The sequence below is a fragment of the Peromyscus leucopus genome, chromosome 7, assembly GCF_004664715.2.
Source record: "Peromyscus leucopus breed LL Stock chromosome 7, UCI_PerLeu_2.1, whole genome shotgun sequence".
NCBI lineage: Eukaryota > Metazoa > Chordata > Mammalia > Rodentia > Cricetidae > Peromyscus > Peromyscus leucopus.
This window is the reverse complement of record NC_051069.1, coordinates 107590967-107609814: the sequence shown is the minus strand read 5'-3', so window position 1 is coordinate 107609814 and position 18848 is coordinate 107590967. Positions and strand designations below refer to the sequence as shown.

Sequence of the window (18848 nt, the reverse complement as noted above, 5' to 3'; positions counted from 1 at the left end):
CCTGGGAAGGGGGCGGGGTTAGTACAGCATGCTGCTCCTGCGGAAGGGGGCGGGGTTAGTACAGCAGGCTGCTCCTGCGGAAGGGGCGGGGTTAGTACAGCAGGCTGCTCCTGGGGAAGGGGGCGGGGTTAGTACAGCAGGCTGCTCCTGCGGAAGGGGGCGGGGTTAGTACAGCAGGCTGCTCCTGGGGAAGGGGGCGGGGTTAGTACAGGGGGGGGGGGGGGCGGGGTTAGTACAGCGGGCTGCTCCTGGGGAAGGGGGCGGGGTTAGTACAGCGGGCTGCTCCTGGGGAAGGGGGCGGGGTTAGTACAGCGGGCTGCTCCTGGGGAAGGGGAGGCGGGGTTAGGCAGTACCAGCCAGGGCCCAGGCCCCATGGGCGGTGCCCCAGAGGCAGGAAGCAGCTCTTACCTAGGATTGAAGAACACCTGAAGGGGAATGGAGACTGGGGGTGCATTGGTGGGTCGGGCCTCCAGCAGCCCACTGCCTGGGGAGACCCCAAAGGCATCATCCTCCCTAGCCGGTTCCTCCGGTCCTACATTGAGAAGAAAGGAGGCCGCAGGCTGTCCAGATGTTGTTCCCCAGACTAGACCAGCCTCTCAGGTGTCACTCTGGTCCTTCCAGCAACCCAGGGTAGGGCAACCAGGACCTGGAAGACTGGTGGACTCCAGGACTGTCTGGTGCCAGCAGCCCTAGGGAGCCAGTCTACACGGATCGGCCCCGCAGTCTTTCTTAGGGGTCTTGCTCAGTCCCATCAAGGAGCACAGGGCAGAATGACAGCATTACCCATCAGCGCTGTCCAGTAGCTCAGGCAGTCACTGAGGTTCATCAGGTACACCTCCCGGGTGTGCTGCTGGTTCACGAAGCAGGTCCCGAAGTCCACCCAGCTGGTGGAGAGCTGCAGCATTGGCACGGCCACTACAGCCCGCAGGGGGACCTCCTGGGGGCCCGAGCCCGCGACTCAGTGAGGGATGACGCATCCTTGTCCACGGGGTAGTGCTCTGAACTGGGGTCCCGGGACACAGGGAAACCCCACCCCACCCCCACCCCCGAGTACTGACACTTCTGAGCACGCCACCAAAGCCAGAGAGAGGGGCAGGTGGAATTCTGCAGGGCCGGAAGGACACCCTCGGCTTCTCTGCCAGCCTCTCTCCTAGGGAGCTCATGCTCTGCTCCCAGGTGATGGCTCCCAGTCAGCCATCCACCCTCCAAGACCTCCATCACCTTCCTTGTCTCCCTCCTTCGGGGTCCAAGGAACACCCCTCAACCCATCAGACCCTGAGCAAGTGGCTCGAGGCTCCTCAGAAGCCCAGGAATCACTCAGGCACTACCATGGGCCACCTCTCTGGCCCCAGCTGCTGCTAGGTCCCAGGCTGCAGGGCCCCACTACCCTGCGCTGCTGCTGGTCTCTCTGGCTTCTCATAGGTCTGTCCTTTAGCCCCCTACTTGCACCCCAGCTAGGCCCCTCTGACTCTCTCAGCTCCACACTGACCGGTGTGTGCCCTGCTCAGTGGTGCTCAAAGCCCTACAGGAGCGAAGCAGAGTCCCTCACAGCTTTCTCAGCTGCCCACTGTCCCCACCAATGAGGCCATACCCTAGGTCTCTCTATGCAATTTCCGTTTTCTCTTGATTAAACAGGAAACAGGCTTTACCTGCCACCTCCTCCAGGGAGCACCCTGAATCTCCCCCTCCAGTCCCTCACTCTCGGCCGGGGTGCCATCTTCCTCCCCAGGGGGTGGAAACGGCAGGAGGGAGCCTAGAACATGCCTGAACGGTCTGGTTGGTGAAGCCCAGGAGCAGGTTCCCTGTGAACACCATCTGTTTCTCCCCCTTCTTGTTCTGCTGAATGTCCACTCCAGGCAGCATCTGGTCTGCTGGGAGCTTCTGGTAGGACAGCAGTTCCAGGGAGAGTGAGAAGGACACATCCACCTGAGCAGACGTGGACACGGTGTCACCCCAGGTCCCTGAAGGCAGGCAGCCTGCTGCTCCGGCCAGGCCCTGTTCAGCCCCTAGCTTATGGGGCCCGTGGAGCGCAGAGTGTCCCAGGTGCCCAGCACACAGCTCCGCAGTACCCCCGTGTGCAGTGTGTGGTCCCCAAGCCCTGCACTGGCCTGCCGTGTGCCCAGCACCTAGTCAGCACAGAAGACAGCCTCTTTGTCCTCGGGAGTCTACTGGAGGGGACAGAGCAAGGAACCCGCCCTTCTCACTTAGGGTGACCTGGGCTGAGGTTGTGTATGGACCAAGGAAAGACTTTTTATCCTGAGGACACGAGGGGCCTGTTAGGATCTGAAATGAGACAGCCTAGGCAGTTTTTCCTTCCACAGAGCCTCCAGCTGCTGTGGGGTGCTGTGGAGTAATTCTCTTGGACACTGTAAAGATTTGTCACTCCAACTGGTTTAATAAAACACTGATTGGCTGGTAGATGTGCAGGAAGTTAGGCGGGAAAGCCAAACTGAGAATGATCAGAAGGAGGAGGAGGAGGCATGAGTCTCCAAGCAGATGCAGTGGAAGCAAGATGAGAATGCCATACTGAGAAAAGGCACCAAGTAAGAGCTAGTCAGTAATAAGCCTGAGCTACCAGCCAAGCATTTATAAGTAATATTAAACTTCTGAGTCAATTACTTGGGAAGCGACTGCTGGATATTTGGGAGTTGCTGGCAGGACAGAGACCTCCTCTGGCTATAGCGGGGAGTTGGGCTGTGGAACGTGAGTGGGCCGAGAACAGCAGACCAGAGACTGGAACTCACACCAAACAGAGTGGGGCTTGGGCTCTTAGCCCTCAAGACAGCACCATGGTAGCTTATCAGAATCAGTATTTGCTCCTAGTATTCCTGGGCCTCAGCTCTGACTGTCACAGGGAAAGCTCTGACTGAAGGTGATCTGGGAGCTTGTACTTGTCCCAAGCATTCTAAAGGCTGGTTTCCCCTGGCTTGGAAACCACCATCTAGGGCCAAGATGAGAAAGGTGGGTAGCAGTACCAAGTCAGAGGTCCTCCTGGGGAGGAGTTCAGAGCTTTGGCTGGTGGGAGTGGCCACTAGGATAAAATGCCACCACATGGAGAAGACACCACATGGGACATGACATGATAGTGGTGCGTTCAGATTTACAGGGTTTAGATCTAGAACTAAAAGAGTTCAGGTCAGGAGCCAGATGCCCAGGTACCACCCGACTGCACCCACAGAGGAAGGTGCAAAGCCACTATGTGATGTTTCCTTTTTTTCTGGGAGCATCTGGGTCACCCCTGAGCCTCCTGGGGAGCTTTAGTGGGATGGACCCTCCCTTGCCCTCAGCTCTCTCAGCAGGGAGCCCAGGCAGAGTGGTCAGGAGAGATCTCTTGCCATCTGCAGGCTCTGGCTCCCCCACCTCCACAAGCAAGGTCCAGGAAGTCCTGCAGGGCAACACATGCAGGCTGTCATGGCAGACAGTGAGGGCACATCTGCACGTGTGTGGCTGCTCAGTGAGATCCCGGAGGAGCCAGATGAGCTGACCCAAGATGTGCAGAGTCAGCCAGGCACTGAGCTGGAGCTCTACAGACCATCAACAGAAGGGGTGAGGGCAGCAAGGAGCGGAGGAAGGGACCTTGCAAGGCAGGAGGGGAGGTGGGAGGCGGTGGGGCTGAGGTTTTCTGCTGTCCGTCCTGGACAAGCCTGTGCTTACCCAGGGAGCCACTATTTAAAGGGTTGTGCACATGCCCTGTGTCTGCAAAGCCTGGGTCCCACGCCCGTTTCAGGTACCTCAAACCAAGGAGGCAGAAGTTCGCAGTTACCGTCAAGGCCCTGACATTCCCAGGGCAATGCGACCTTTGAAAATCCAGGCTCCTCCACACCCTATGCTCTGAGTGACTTATGTTCATGGCAGTCCAAATGCGGGTGGCCCCAAGCCAAAGCATTAAACCTTGAGCCAAAGGGCACGTGAGAAGGCATGGAGCATGGTATGAAGTGGGTGTGCTCACCAGGCCATCAGTGGTGGTACAGAGGGACACACACGCTGGTGGGTCTGGATGTGTTTCTGGAATGCATGTGGCGTTGCAGTAGGTCTATCTGTATATAACCCGTGCAGAGGGACTATGTATGTTGAAAGGAACATGTCTGGGGCATGGACCGATGACGGTCCATTTGTACCTGGTACCCAGATGTGAGCAGGATTCGTGTATGTGTTGCCTGTAGAGGTGGGGAGGGAGATGGCGCACCCCTGCACTGACCAGAATGTTCTCCTGTGGGCGGAGTACCAGCTGCTGGCCTGAGGAGGCTATCTCCTCTTCACACTGCGGATGACAGGCTCTGTTGTCCCACCTGGCCCCACCTTGAGAAATGAAGAAGGGCTTGGAGACCAGGACCCGGAAGTAGTGCAGGATTTCCGTGGTGTTGATCAGTTTCAGATGGCGGGTGGTAGGCCAGTCACTCAGCACCTGGGGCCATGGGAGGAGGAGGAGGGGCATGGTGCATCCTTCCCACTCCTCTGGGAAAGAGACTCAAGACTTGAAAGGGCCTGTGCCTCACAAGGACCCACAGGCACATGGGAGGTCCAAGTCCTTTGACTTGGTTTGGGGTGACAGCATACTTACCCCGCAGCAGGGATTTTTCGGGATGAGGTCACTGGCCTGGCACCGGAATTCCAAGTAGCCACTGCTGTCCAGCTGGGCATTCAGTCTGCACAGTGACAGGCATGCTCAGGCAGCCAGGATCTGGGTCCTCCAGCGTCAGCTCCCTGTCCCCGCTTTCTCCTCCTCCCTTCTGTTCCTGTCCTTTGGCTCTGAGAACCCCACCAGGGAAGTGAGGTTCCTCTCTCGAAGGGATGGGGATGGGGTAGGGAGGTCCGGTTGACTCACTGTGCACGTCTGATGTGGCCGTTCATCTCTAGTCTCAGGGGGCCCACAGCAAAGTCCTGAAGGCGACGCATTCGGCCTGGAACCTCTCTGTCTGTCTGCAGAGCCCAATCCATCAGAGATCACTGGTGGTCCCAGGGCTGAGCAGGCAGTGTGACTCCCAGGGGAGAAGAGGTAGCCATGGCACCCTCGCCCCAGGTGGGAAGGCTCACCTCCTTGTCCAAGCTCATGAAGCCCAGAGCATAGCCAGTGCATTCCACCTTGTGTAGGACGTCAAGCCCGAGCACCATGGGAGTGAAGGAGATGTAGATGGTACTGTTGCCTCCAGCTGGGATGACCTAGCCGGAGTGCAGCAGCCTCAGCCCTGCCCCATGTTCATGGGCAGGCCAGGGCAGCTCCACCAATGAGCACCGACCCCTGCCTACTCACCACCTGCTTGGGGCTGATGTGGTACATGCTGGAGGGCGCTCCCTCGTGCCCCTGCAGGATGACTGAGATGATCTGTTCTTCCGTCCTGGCTCCACTGCTGCAGTTACCCTGTTACCAAGGAGACCCTGCCACTCACGTGGGCTCAACTGCCCCGGGCCACATCTCACATGCCCTGGACTCTGGCTCACCGATGAGGGGACTGCATGGCTAGACACAGACATATTGGAGGGACTTGGGGACTGTGGCGAGCTGCCCTCAGAGGGACACACGAGCTCATTCCCAGCTTGGTCCCGCAGTGGGAAGGGTGGCCCATAAAACACAAGCAGCTCCAGCAATCTGTCCTCCTTCTCTTCTGGGACATAGGTCTCCCAGTCTAGGCGGATGTCTGGGGAAAGCATGGAGGAAAAAAGAGAGTGGGTGGCCTTCTTCTGGCCTCCACCTCCCTCTTCTCCCATACTCACGGTAGAGGGGGACCTCACTATTTTTTTCCTTTTTTTTCTTTTGGTTTTTCGAGACAGGGTTTCTCTGTGTAGCTTTGTGCCTTTTCTGGAACTCACTTGGTAGCCCAGGCTGGCCTTGAACTCACAGAGATCCACCTGGCTCTGCCTCCCGAGTGCTGGGATTAAAGGCGTGTGCCACCACTGCCCGGCCCTCACTATTTTTATAATACCACAAGTTTAGAAAGTAGTTCTTGGTGATGGGAAGATGGCTTAGTTGGTCAAGTGTTTGCTGTGTGAACTGGTTAGTTTCTGTCAACTTGTCCCAAACTAGAGGTGCTTGGGAAGAGGAACCCCCAGTTGAGAAATCGCCTCTGTCAGTCTGGCCTATGGGCATGTCTATGGGGAATTTTCTTGGTTAATGATTGATGTGGGAGGGCCCAGCCCACTATGGGCAAGGTCACCCCTGGGCAGGTGGTCCTGGGTTGTATAAGAACACAAGCTGAACAAGCCAAGAGGAGCAAGTCTGTAAGCAGCGCTCCTCCACACTCTGCTTCAGCTCCTGCCTCCAGGTCCCTCCCTGCCTTGAGTTTCTGTCCTGCCTTTCCTTGATGGTGGACTGTAAACTGTAAGGCGGATTTTTCTTTTCATGGGGTTTTGTCACCGCAGCAAAGCGCAAACTGGGACACACTGAACACATGAGGACTCGAGTTTGGACCAAGAACCACGTGAAAAGCTGGGTGTGGAAGCACACGCTTGAAATCCCAGCTCTGAGGGGACAGAGACGGGCCTGGGGGCTGTGGAGCCAGTCCAGGCTACCTGCTGAGTCCTGGGACAGTCACAGACCCCTTATCAAGCAGTGAAGTGGACGGCCCCTGAGGAGCAACATCTACGGCTGTCTTCTGGCTTCTCCACATGTGAGCACACTCGTGTGAGCACACTCGTGTGAGCACACCTGAACATACATGCACTCATACACATAAGTGAGCACATGCAACAGACACATGCAGGAACACAAGTAGTTCTTCCCAGGCTTCTGGCACCTAGCTCAGTTACCCGAAGCCCTCACGGGTGGTCACAAGGCCAGTCATCATGTCCAGACGTCTGACAAGGCTCTCCTCGCTTCCTGCAGCTTCCTGTCTCTGGGTTGTCTCTGATGGCTGGCTCTCCAAGTCCCACACTTTGCACCTTCTCCACAGGCGTCCATCATTCCCGGTCTGTTGTCATTTCCTCTCCTCCATGGCTATCTTCCCAGGAACTCTCTACCTCCCTTTGTACTCCTATCCTTCTACCCCTGAGACAAAGCCAAACTCTGGATGAACCACCTGCATCATCCCTCTAGATAGCACTGGCTAAGTCCTCCAAGCTGAAGAGAGTGCACCCCATTGCTCCCCGAATCTGGGCTGCCTCACTGCTTCTTCCCTGCACACCTGCCCTCTCCTCTGACGCCTCCTGTGAGTCCCACCATGCCTGGTGGTGGCTTCACTTCATCTGCCAGAAGTGCGGCCCAGACCGCGCCTGTCTGCATCCTGCTCCCACCTAGCAGTGACCACCAAGTGCAGGGCCCTCTGTCCTCTGCCTGTCCTTGCTCTCCACCCAGCTGCTTCCCAACTGCACTAGAGCTAGTTGAGACTTCTCCCACCACGCAAAAGTTTCCCTCAGCCACATCACCTCCTTGGCTGTGCCATAGATCCTCTCCACAGCTCGGTGTCAATTAGCATGGACTTTCTGGACCTCCAGTGTCACGGAGGAATGCCTCGGGACCCACCCAAAGCTCTCGGTCTTGTATCTCCTGTCCACCTGCTGTCTGCTTTTTCTCAAGTCACAATGACCTCCTGAACAATGTGCAGAGATCTTGAGTGGTGAGGAAGGAAACCGTGAGGGAGAAGGGAATCCAGAGAGTAAGTCCGGGAAGAGCTGGGCTCGTGACACAGGCCTGTGATCCCTACCCAGTTCAGGGCTTTCCTGAGTGAGTTCAAGGGCAGCCTCGGCAACTGAGTGGGACCTTGTCTCTAGCATGAGTGACATTCAGTCGACTCCCTACAACTGCAGAACCAACCAAAGGGGGGAAATCCCACAGACAAGGTCATCTCAGGATTGTCAAAAGCTTAGCCTCCTGTTGTTTACCAAAGCCACACGTAACAGGAGAGGATAGACTCCTAAAATTGTCCTCTGTCCCCCCACCCCCGACTCCTCCAGTCACACATGACCCTTCGCACACAGACACATAAATATATTTAATTTTAAGACTAAAAAACAAAAACAAATCATATCAAAGTGATAGCAAGTTAGTGACACTCATGTGACCCAGGCCAACCATGTTCACACAGAGCGAGGGGTCTCCAGAGCATGACAGCATTAAACTAAAGGGGCCAGAGAGGAAAAACGGAAGGAGGGATGAGAGAAGACTCCAGCTTGAGTGCAGAAGAGCCAGAACTAACGAGAGCCGCCTCAGCACCTGCCCTGATCTAGTCCGAAGAGTATCAATTGAATCTGCGCACACCGTGCTCGGTCACTTTATCGTTCTAAGTCAGTTCTCGATCTTAGCCCTCTCCCGCCGGACTCCTCACATCTCCCCCAAGACTCCTTGCAGTCCCGAGGAAAGTTTCAAAAGCCTCAAAGTCAAGGCTCATTCCTAGAATAGACGATAAGGAACAGAGCCATTACTGTGGTAACCCAAGGTTCCAAGGTCTCAGGACCAGAGCGAGGGGGCACAGTGCTCTGAGACACAGCTTTTCATCAGCAGACTTGGCAAGTGAAGAACTGGCAGGCTTTCCTTAGGGTGTTGTGTGTTAGTAACCTTGGTAGACACCTGCAACTCTAACCTTGTGCATAACTGTAAAGTTTTAAACTTATGATCTATTTACAAAGGTCTTTAGTCTAGTTTGAACTTGCTCTGAGGTAAAAATGAGCTAAATGTGTGCAGTTTGTGTTAGACTGAGGAGAGATTATTATTTTCTGTGTTAGTCTGAGCAAGAGGAACAAAGCAGGCCTAAGTGTCTACAGACCATGGGACAATGGATCTGGCTATGAAGCATCTCCTAGTATATTACTATATATCAAAATTATACAGCTAAATGAAAAGTCATATTCCTGACCATCCACAGATATATATGCCCGTAAGATTGAGATGTAATCTGAGATTACATATATACATTTTATGAAAACACATGATAATGGGGAGATATCATAACTGTTATTGCACAAGAAGTTTACAACAAGAGACAGCCAATTCATTCACAAGGCAATAACTCCAACACTCCTTGAATGATGGCTTAGTCCTCTACCAGAACCCTTGGTTCTGATAGGTTGTCCTTTTGAACACTAGTTGTCACCTGCTGTATACTCCCATGGCCTTTTGCTACTAGCAGCTTTCAATACAGTACTCAAGTGCCTCAAATGATAGAGCAGCTAAAAACACAATCCAAAGCTATCGGAAATACACGGTGACAGCGGAGCTGGTAATACATACACCCTTCAGAACAGCGGGGGCCCACGAGGAGCAGGTCCACAGCCCTGCTTCTCACCGAGGCTGTGCCTTCCTTGGAATGGCCCGGGGTTTAAAACCTCTGGTTTCTGAGTTGTCCACATCTCTCCCTTAAATCACCACATGCACCCCTACCAAGTATCCCCTAGAAGGAAGTACAGAGGCTCCTTGAAGACCCCCAGCACCTGGTCACACTGCCATCAGGATGGAAGCCCCGGGCACAACCCCTTCTCCCCTGCTCTCTCAGTACCCCCACCCCTGTGGGGGGCACCTGCTGTGGAACTCAGGCATTGCTGGCAGAAGGACTGAGGAAAGAGTCCCCTGGAAGTGTCTGTCCCCAGGCACAGTGCCCCTGGTGACATAAAGTTAAGCAAGGATGAGTCCTGTCCTCAAGGATGGAAGTCCCTCCCTCTCTCTCCTAAGCCTGAACTCACACAATCACATCTCTACTGTGGACCTCCGTGTCTGTCTCAAGAGCCACAGGCCACTTGGACTCCTGGGTCCTGTTCATAGCTGACAGTTCTTTCAAAGCCATCTCCTCTCCCTGCCAGACACACCATCCTGACCATCACGAGCAACTTACCACAGGGACTGGAGTTATACAGACGGAGGTTTCTGATGACTGTGTCTCCTCCAGAGATCTGGGTCCCAAACCTGGAGGGAGAGAGCAGCCTGAGCCAGAACACTCAGTATAGACTGTGCAACCTTGGGGAGCAGGAGCCCTGGGTGGGCCTCGGGCCAGAGTGGTATCAGCTACCTGTCCTTGTCTCAGTAACACCAAGACCCCGGGCTGCAGAGTGTTAGCTGACATTCTGCCTGGGCTCATCAGAGGGATCCTGACGTCAGCCCTAGGGTCTGGAACTGCCTTGGATCACTCTCTGTCCACCCACCCACCCCAAAGCCCCCGAGACACACAAGTGTTAGCCCTGACCCCCGAGGCTTCCCTTCCCCAAGACAGCCCCACCCTAGAGCCCCCTGAGCTAGCTGGAGAACCAGGAGCCAGCAGCACAGACAACCCGGACTAACAGCCAGAGGGCTCTGGGGTCATCAGGGATCAGAGACCAGGGCTCAAGCTGGGTACCTGATGATAGGCTCCTTCTGGAATGGGGCCACACTGTAGCACGTATTCCTCAGGGAGCTGATGGGGCAGCCCACCACGGCCATATACACTGGGATGACAGTTGTTGGCAGGTCCCCCACCTGCAAACACACCAGCTCTTTGTCAATGAGGGACACTGCATTCCTCCCTCCCTCCCTTCCTTCCTTTCTTATTTATTTACTATGTATACAGTGTTCTGCATACATGCCTGCAGGCCAGAAGAGGGCACCAGATCTCATCATAGATGGTTGTGAGCCACCATGGGGTTGCTGGGAATTGAACTCTGGAAGAGCAGCCAGTGCTCTTAACCCCTGAGCCATCTTTCCAGCCCACCACTGAATTTCTTTTAAGCAAAGCTCCCACTTGTCCAACCAGCCCAGGGTTCCCAGACTTGGTTCCTGTTGAGCCCAGCCTCACTCATTGCCCAGTTCCTAACCCGACAGCCCTAGCCTGGGCTGCCCTTCCTTCCTTCACAGCCCACTACCCTCCACTGACCTACTAGCTGCAGGGCCTCTGGCCTCCTGCGGCCCCTTTGTTTAAATATCTTTTAGTTTGTTAAAGACTGTGTGTGTGTGTGTGTGTATACAAGTGTGCCTGTGTGTGTGTGTGCATGTGTATGTGTATGTATGTATGTATGTATGTATGTATATGTATGTGTGTGCATGTATGTATGTGCTGTGGATATCACTCTATATAAATAAAACACTGATGGCCAGTGACCAGGCAGAAGTATAGCGGACAAAGAGAGAGAGAATTGGGAAACAGGAAGAAGGAGGAAAGAGACATTGCAGCCACCGCCAGGACAAGCAGCATGTAGACTCTGGTAAGCCACCAGCCACATGGCAAGGTATAGATTTATAGAAATGGGTTAATTTAAGATAAAAGAACAGTTAGCAAGAAGCCTGCCACGGCCATACAATTTATAAGTGATATAAGCGTCTGAGTGATTATTTTATATGTAGATTGTGGGACTGCGGGGCTTGGGGAACCTGGAGAGAAGCTCTCCGGCAACATGTATGTGTATGTGTGTATGTGTGTGCATGTGTGTGTGTGTGTGTGTGTGTGTGTGTGTGTGTGTGTGTGTGTATGTGTGTGTTGTGTAAAGGCTGCCTAGCAAAATGATCAAATGTAGAAAGCTGGATAAGAGCGCAGTCCTGGGAAGCTGTTACTGTTTTCTCTTGACTCCATGCTGCGCTCTCCAGCCCTCTCCTGGCCTCTTCATGGTGGCCCCAGCCCTGTGTATCACAGAGATCCAGAAGGTTCTGCTACACAAGAGGACTCTGCTGGGAGCATCTCGGTCTTGACCCCAGAAGCTGCAGCCGACGTGATCGAGCAGCACCTGGCAGCAGCTGCACGTGGAAGAGCTTAGGGCCACAGCTGGCGGAGAGGAGTCGAGGAGCCCTGTGCCTACATGCACGTCCTTACCATGCAAAGGAGGTCATCCCAGTACTCGCCCCACATGTTGGCACAGGCTGTGATGTCAATACTCAGCTGCTGGTAGGCTCCCAGCATGCCCTGGGAAATGTGGGGCATGAAAGCAGCTCCTTTCCTGTGAGATAACATGCTCTCCAAAAAGTCTGGGGAGAACAGGACAAGGAGGGTCAGGGCCCTGGGTTGAGGGCGAGGGCTAAACCCTCGGAGTTGGCAACGCTTGGCCCTGGAGGAGCCATTGCATGGCCTCCGTCCCATCAGGAAGCCAGCTGAGACTGGCCCTGCTTGGTCAGCCTCTTGTTCCTCCTCCGAGGTCAAGCCCTCCCTCGTGAGTTGCCACCAGCCCCCAAAACAAAACCACATCCAATGCCGACTCCGCCGTGCTGGGGATGTCACTGAGGAATACGCTGAGAGGGGTGAGTCTCCGGTCCCCGTTTCCTTCCCTGGCGGGTGCTGGTACCCAAATGTGGCATCACATCCTCAGAAGGCCATGTAAAGTCCAACCCTGGCCATGGCTTGGGCCCAACGCTCCCCATGTTGGCGGCTCTTACCCAGCTGTTGTTTCTTGGCCAAGTGCTCTTGGATGCGCGCTGTCTTTAGCAGAGCTGGGGGCATGTCAGGGCTTCACAGAGACAGGAGATAACATCGAAGCAGTCAGTCCTTCCCACAACCTGAACCGCAGCCCGTGGTAGAAACGTCTGTGCTCACGGGAAGGTAGCCCGCTCCTCTCAAGGGAAGCTCATGGGGCCCCTCTTCACCACTTTTTACATTTCTGTTAAATTTAAAATTCTGCCATCCAACGCAACTCTAGCTGCAGGCTACCCCTAGAGCAACAGAAATTGTCTCCCAGGAAATCCACAGAATGATCTCTGAGCCAGAGATCTGTTATCCCAGAGGCAAACCCAGCTCTGGGTCCCCAGATCTTGGGCACCCTTTGCCACAGGCTCCACTCTCCCCAGCTGCTCCCCGTCTGGCATCAGGACGCACTGACATGCTGGAGCAGAGCTAACGGTTTAGACGACTCTCCCTCACTTCACTACACCGTTCAGCTCAGGCCCATGAGCCAGTGTCCAGGACAAGCCCGATTTCTAAGCCCTTACCCCACACCTCTGCTCCCAGTTCCTCTGTCTAGGATCCTCTCCCTCCTTTACCCAACTTTCCTACCTGGTGTCAGAAGCCCTCCACATTCAAGGCCAAGCTGAGAAGGATTCAAAAGCTTGGCCTCTCTCACAGGTCAACTTGGGGTCCCCAAGGTGGGCTGTAAGAACTATCTCCTCTGTGTGCTCACCTACATCTATCTGCGAGCCACAGACTCACCCTCCCACACCAGTCAGACTCTATCCTTCCAAGCAAAAAAATAAAATAAAATAAAAATGGCCCAATGAGGAGAACCCATCCGACCTCATGCCCACTGGGAAATGCCCCAGGAAGAGACTGAGACTTACAGGCTGGTCCTTTTGTTCAGACTGTCCTGGGAGCTCCCAAAGTACTCAAACTTGAGGGTGAAAGGGGTCTGTATCGGGGAGCAATTCGTCAGGATGAGCTGGCGAGTCACACGGGTCCTCAGTGGCACTTTCGAGCCAAAGTCCAAGCGGAGCTCCTCCGGGTGGCCTGGCCACTGTGTCCTGCTGACAGCATTGCCCCATGTGATGGGCACTACGTTATCTGCCACTCTTGTTCCAGTGAGCCACCCTGGGTGGGGTGGGGGGGGGGCGGGGGAGCCCTGAAACCAGCTTCATATGGACTTCCTCCTCATGGAGTGCCAGACCTGAGGCCCAACCTTCTTGCCAATCCACAATGCCGGAGGAGTACTCCAATAGCACAAATGCCTGGCGGGGTCAGAGTGGCATGGTTCCAAGTCTCTGGGCCTCATGTGGGGAAACCCACCGAGGATCCCCTGCCATCTCCTGCCTGCTTCACCGTGTGTACAGAAACGTCACACAGCGTGGAGTGGAAGGGGTGGTTTGTGCAGGGACAGCGAGGCCTGTGACAACCTGGTAGCCTTCTCTCAGCTGCAGGAATTTGCTCAGGAGGAGAGGGGACCAGTACCATTGTGCAATGCCAGCCCTTCATGTGGCTTCCCCTACCCTGGACTTACTTTCCATCAGAGTCCTCTACAGAGATGGTGATGGTCACTCGCAGTCCCAGGGGCTTCCCAGAGATGCCCAGGGCCAGTGGCTTCTCCATGCCAGACACATCACAAGGGAGGGCCAAATCGGTCAGCTTTTCCTGCAAGAAGTCGATCCACAGGTCAGTTTCAGCGCCAGGACCTCAGAAGATGAGGCCAGACAGTCTTCCACTACCATGAGTAACAACATAAAGGCCTTGCTTCTCTCTGAGGAAAGGCCTCCAGTGAAGGAGTGAGCCATCCTGCCAGCTCAGACAAGGCCCTTAGAGGCTGACCCTCCCTCTAGGTTCATGGATATATGTGTCAGCCCTACATATCTGTATATATCCACAGGAAGGTATTATGGTTAATCTTTGTTGTCAGTTTGATGGGATTTAAATCACCATAGAAACAGATGTTCGGCGTGCCTGTGTCAGAGGCGGGTTTAGCTGGTGGGAAGACCCGTCCTGAACATGGGCATCCCATTCTGTGGGTGAAAGCCCTAGACTGACTACAAAGAAGTAAGCTGAGTGGCAGCATTCATCTCTTTCTGCTTCCTGTTGGCGGACACGATGTGACCAGCTGCCCCATATGCCGGCAGCCCTGGCTTCCCACCGTGATGCCCTGTAGCCTCAAACTATGAGTAAAACAAATCTTTCCTTCCTTAGGTTGCCTTTGTTACACAAGGAGAAAGGCAACTGATGCAGGAGATTCCTCAAGCAACTTCCGGGGAGCAGTCACATTCTTCATTGGGCAGCAGGAAGCTGTTCCAGGCCAGACCTGGGCTTATCTGCCTGGCACCCAGGCACCCAGGCACCCAGGCTCAGGTGTGTGAGAAAGCTCACCGGCCCCATGTCTGCCATCAAGGAGTTAGGAGCTGGGCCTGTAAGGCTCTGAAAGCTGGCTTCTGACCTCCACATGCAGTGGCATGTGCACACACATTCTTGTACACATACCCCCACAATAAATGAACAAACAAATAAATAAACAAATGAACAAGCAAGCAAGCAAACAAATAAATAAAATGTTAAAAAGAAAAATGAAGGGGCTGGAGAGACGGCTCAGTGGCCAAGAGCAACCTGGGTTCAGTTCCCAGCACCCACAGGGCAGCTCACGACTGTCTGTAGCTCCAGTTCCAGGGGACCCGACACCCATGGCAAAACACTAATGCACATAAAATAAAATAAATACATTTAAAAAAAGAAAAAGAAAGAAGAAACCCTTTTTAGGGGTTGAGGATGTTTCTCTTTCCAGAAAATCCACAGAGCTGGCCAGCAACACCCAAACACTGAGCAAGTCCAGCTGAGAAGACATCCCTGTAGGATACTCCAGGGAGAATCCGAGCTTCCCCCATGAGGATGCTAATCACCTGTTAGCCTCCCCTGTAGCACCCACAACAGTGCCTGCCTTGAGAAATGGCTTTGCCCTAGGCAAAGTGGACAGCTGGGCTGCCTGAGGCCACACACTTGCCCAGAGAAGGTTAGGGCTAGTGACAATGTGGTCCGTGGGCCTCAGACCACATCTGAGCTACTCTGGGCCCTCTGGCCTCAGGAAGAAGGTCCAGAGTGAAAGAGGACCCTAAATGCAAATACATTAGATCTCTTGCCCACTCATGAGGAGCAGATCTGTGGCCCTCCCAGGAAGCACCTGTACCAGTGGGTGGATGGGGGACTTCCAGCCACAAGGGACTCCCAAATTGCCTTACTCACCAGTGTATGGGCTGTAAATTCCAGGTTGAGCTGGCGCTCTTCACTGGGGCCCAGTAGGCCACGTCTGGGAGAGATTGTCACTGTGCACAAGGCTGCTTGAGTCCCCAGGAGCTAGAAGACACAAGATGTCTTGTGAGGCTACAGATGGACCAGGTTCTACACAGAGTGCTAACACGGCAAGCCAGGCACAGCTGTCCACTTCAGGAATAAACCACAGAGCCTTCTCTCCTCCCCGAGCATGGTGGGCTCCCCCCCCCATGGAGTTGACCCTTCTCTCCTCCTCAAGCATGGTGGGCTCCCCCCTTCCCCCCCCACCATGGAGTTGAACCTTCTCTCCTCCCCGAGCATGGTGGGCTTCACCACCCACCATGGAGTTGCCTGGACAAACTGAACAACCCACTGTGGTGGACAGCAGAAGGCCGCTGCCTTTGACAGAGGATTCTCTCATGGTGCTCAGAGCAAGCGCCACTGTCAACCACAGGGGCGTTGCTATGACTAGGTTCCAAACAGCTGTGCAGACTAGCTATGAGCTGTGCTGGCTGGGAGGTCCCAGCTGTGTTCACCAGGAACTCCTTGGACAGGGAACTAGAATGTCCTAAAGACAGAGCCATGAAAGGTCAGACAAGATGAAGTGGTCCTTAAGGAGCCATGCTTTGCTGCGAACTGTGGGTGGAGCCATAGGCTTTGGGAGGGAGGCTGGACATTTATTCTGGAGGGTGGCCATTCAGGGGGTGGGGACCACACGTGTCTCCAAAGCTGGGAGCTTCCTACTGCTGCTCGCTCGGGTTCAGTCACCTCGCCCCAGTGGAACCGGGTGGGCAGCAGTGTGCCATTGACGAGCACGATGGTTGACTTTGTGGGCACACCCAGGTAGAGGTTGCTGAACTCCACATGGCTGTTCTGCAGGTACACATGAGGCTGCTGTACCTCGGCATATACAGGAAGGTAGCTGGAACACAGGAGATCACACAGCACGTTGCTCAGAAAAGGAAAAACAAAACTATCCCAATTTACAATGGCATGAGGATTTGGGGAAAGTCCTGAGGAATCTTTTAATATAATAATAATAATAATAATAATAATAATAATAATAATAATAAACAAACAAACAAACAAAAGCCAAACAACCAAACCAAACCAACCAACCAAACAAACAAACAAAAACCAGCTAGGAGTAGCACATTTATAATTCCAGAACCCAGGAGGCAGAAACCGGAGAGTCACTGTGAGTTCCAAGCCAGCCTGGTCTACGGAGGGAATTTCAGGTAAGCCAGGGCTACACAGTGAGAGCCCGTCTCAAGAAAACACAAAACAACAAACAAACAAACAAACAAAACTCCTAAAAAAAACAAGTTTGGCAAAAAGCTGCAGCAAAAATACAAGATCATCATTCAGAACATAACCATATTCTTATTCTTCATCAATTAACATGTAGAAACAAACTACTTAGATTTTAAATCACTAAAAATATCTGAGAAACTTTAAGTAGAATATTCTAGGTTTAATTCAGAATCATTCCTTACCTCTTCCTATCCCTAACCAAGTGCAAAAAAAATTCTTCTGTCTCTACCACAAGAATCTAGGCGCTCCTGCTCTAGTTAACTTTAACTGTCAACCTGCCATAGCCTAGTCACCTGAGAAGGTGCACTCAGCCGAGGTAATGTCCAGTCAGACTGGCCTGGGGGCCCATCTATGGGAGATTGTCCAGATTGTAAGGGAAGCAGGAGGGCTCAGCCCACCGTGGGCAGCACCATTCCCTGGGCAGGTGGTCCTGGGCTGCCATGTTAGCTGAGCAAGAGCCTGGGAGGAAGTCAGCAGTGTTTCTCTGTGGTTTCTGCTTCCGGTTCCGCCCTGACTTCCTCAGTGATGCATTATGACCTGGGAGTGCAAGCCAAATAAATCTTTTGCTCTAAGCTGCTTTTGGTGAGAATGTTTTGTTGTTGCTTTGTTTTTTAGAGACAGGGTTTCTCTGTGTTGCTCTGGCTGTCCTGGTTGGCCTCAGATCCACAGAGATCCGCCTGCATCTGCCTCCTGAGTGCTGGCATTAGAAGTATGCACCACTACTGCCCAGCTGGTCAGAGGTTTGTTTTTACTTAAAAAGTGTTTTTATTCATTTTACATACCAACCACAGATCCCCCTCTCATCCCTCTTCCGATTCCCCCCACCTCCTCCCCACCTCTATCCCCTCTTCCTAAAGGGTAAAGGTCAGAGAGTTTTACCACAACACAAAGTAAACTACAGCAGCTCCCAAAAGTTTTGAGTCTTATCTCAGTTAACATTCAGCCTCCAGAATTTGTTGAAGCTAGTGGGTGTTCCTTCCATGACGGGGTCCAACCACTGCTGCTTCAGGAAAACTGGTCTGTTTACTACATTTGACTGTCTCCCTGGGATTGGGAGATTCTCGGGTGGACATAAAGAGAGTTGCTTTTCAGTTTGTTCTTTTTTTTTTTTTTTTCTTGTTGTGAGGCAGGAGCTTGATGGGCAAGTGCTCTACATGTCTAGATGGCTGGGGACATTTTGTAGTGAGGTTAATATTATGGTGAGCTGATATAGTAAGTGAAGGAGATTATTCTAGAGAGTCCAGATGGGCCTGTCAATCATCTGAGAGGCCTTAAAAGCAAGAGCCTGGGATTGCCTGGCCAGCCACAGTTAGGTGAGTTGATTGAGTCCTTGCAAGAAATTATATATACATGCACACATAATATTATATATAGTTTATATAGTATATGTACTGAGTAGTATATATAATAGAATACGTAGTCTTGTTTTGTATCTTGGGCAGTGTTTAAATTCACAATGTTCCTATTTCAACTTTCTGAGTGCTGGTATTATAGGCATGTACCATGTCTGGCTGTAACAGTCTCGTGTGTGTGTGTGTGTGTGTGTGTGTGTGTGTGTGTGTGTGTGTGTGAGAGAGAGAGAGAGAGAGAGAGAAGAGAGAGAGAGAGAGAAGGTCAGAGGTCAATGCCAATGTTGGTTGTGTCCTGGGTTGCTGTCTACTTCGTTTGTTGAGACAGGGTCCAGCTGAGCTGGCCAGCAGTGAGCCTGGGAGCTCTGGCTGTCTCTGCCTCCTCAGTGATGAGATACAAATACATGCTGCCACACTAGGAGACTTCAGGACCACTCTTCGGCTGCGGGAGTTCCCACTGCACTAGGTTGCTACACTGCCCCCCAAGAGCCCCCCAGTTCCAGTCATCTCTCCCAGTACTCTCTCCCTCCGTTTTCCCACCCCAGCCTGATCCTCCTGTTCCTGTCTCCACTCGCCCCCAGTCCACCTCAAAATCTCTTGTTCCCTAGTCTCTCTGGGTCCGTGGCTTGCAGCATGA

General features: G+C 53.4%; 1 protein-coding gene across 3 annotated transcripts in view; it reads right to left on the bottom strand.

Annotated features, from left to right (window-relative positions):
* The window catches only part of Dlec1 (DLEC1 cilia and flagella associated protein), a 50554-nt gene that overhangs the window by 817 nt on the left and 30889 nt on the right, over nt 1-18848 (bottom strand). For 2 of the 3 annotated variants that reach the window (XM_037208026.1, XM_037208028.1), the window contains 17 exons: nt 16317-16470; nt 15522-15632; nt 13804-13934; nt 13151-13333; nt 12257-12327; nt 11700-11851; nt 10257-10375; nt 9759-9829; nt 5440-5636; nt 5252-5359; nt 5035-5160; nt 4826-4920; nt 4562-4646; nt 4199-4405; nt 1765-1926; nt 784-937; nt 409-532 (listed from right to left, as the gene is read on the bottom strand). In XM_037208026.1, the coding sequence (XP_037063921.1) occupies nt 409-532; nt 784-937; nt 1765-1926; nt 4199-4405; nt 4562-4646; nt 4826-4920; nt 5035-5160; nt 5252-5359; nt 5440-5636; nt 9759-9829; nt 10257-10375; nt 11700-11851; nt 12257-12327; nt 13151-13333; nt 13804-13934; nt 15522-15632; nt 16317-16470 (2250 nt within the window). The remainder of the gene's footprint in view (nt 1-408; nt 533-783; nt 938-1764; nt 1927-4198; nt 4406-4561; nt 4647-4825; nt 4921-5034; nt 5161-5251; nt 5360-5439; nt 5637-9758; nt 9830-10256; nt 10376-11699; nt 11852-12256; nt 12328-13150; nt 13334-13803; nt 13935-15521; nt 15633-16316; nt 16471-18848) is intronic. The other variant, XM_028856414.2, reaches the window with a different exon arrangement.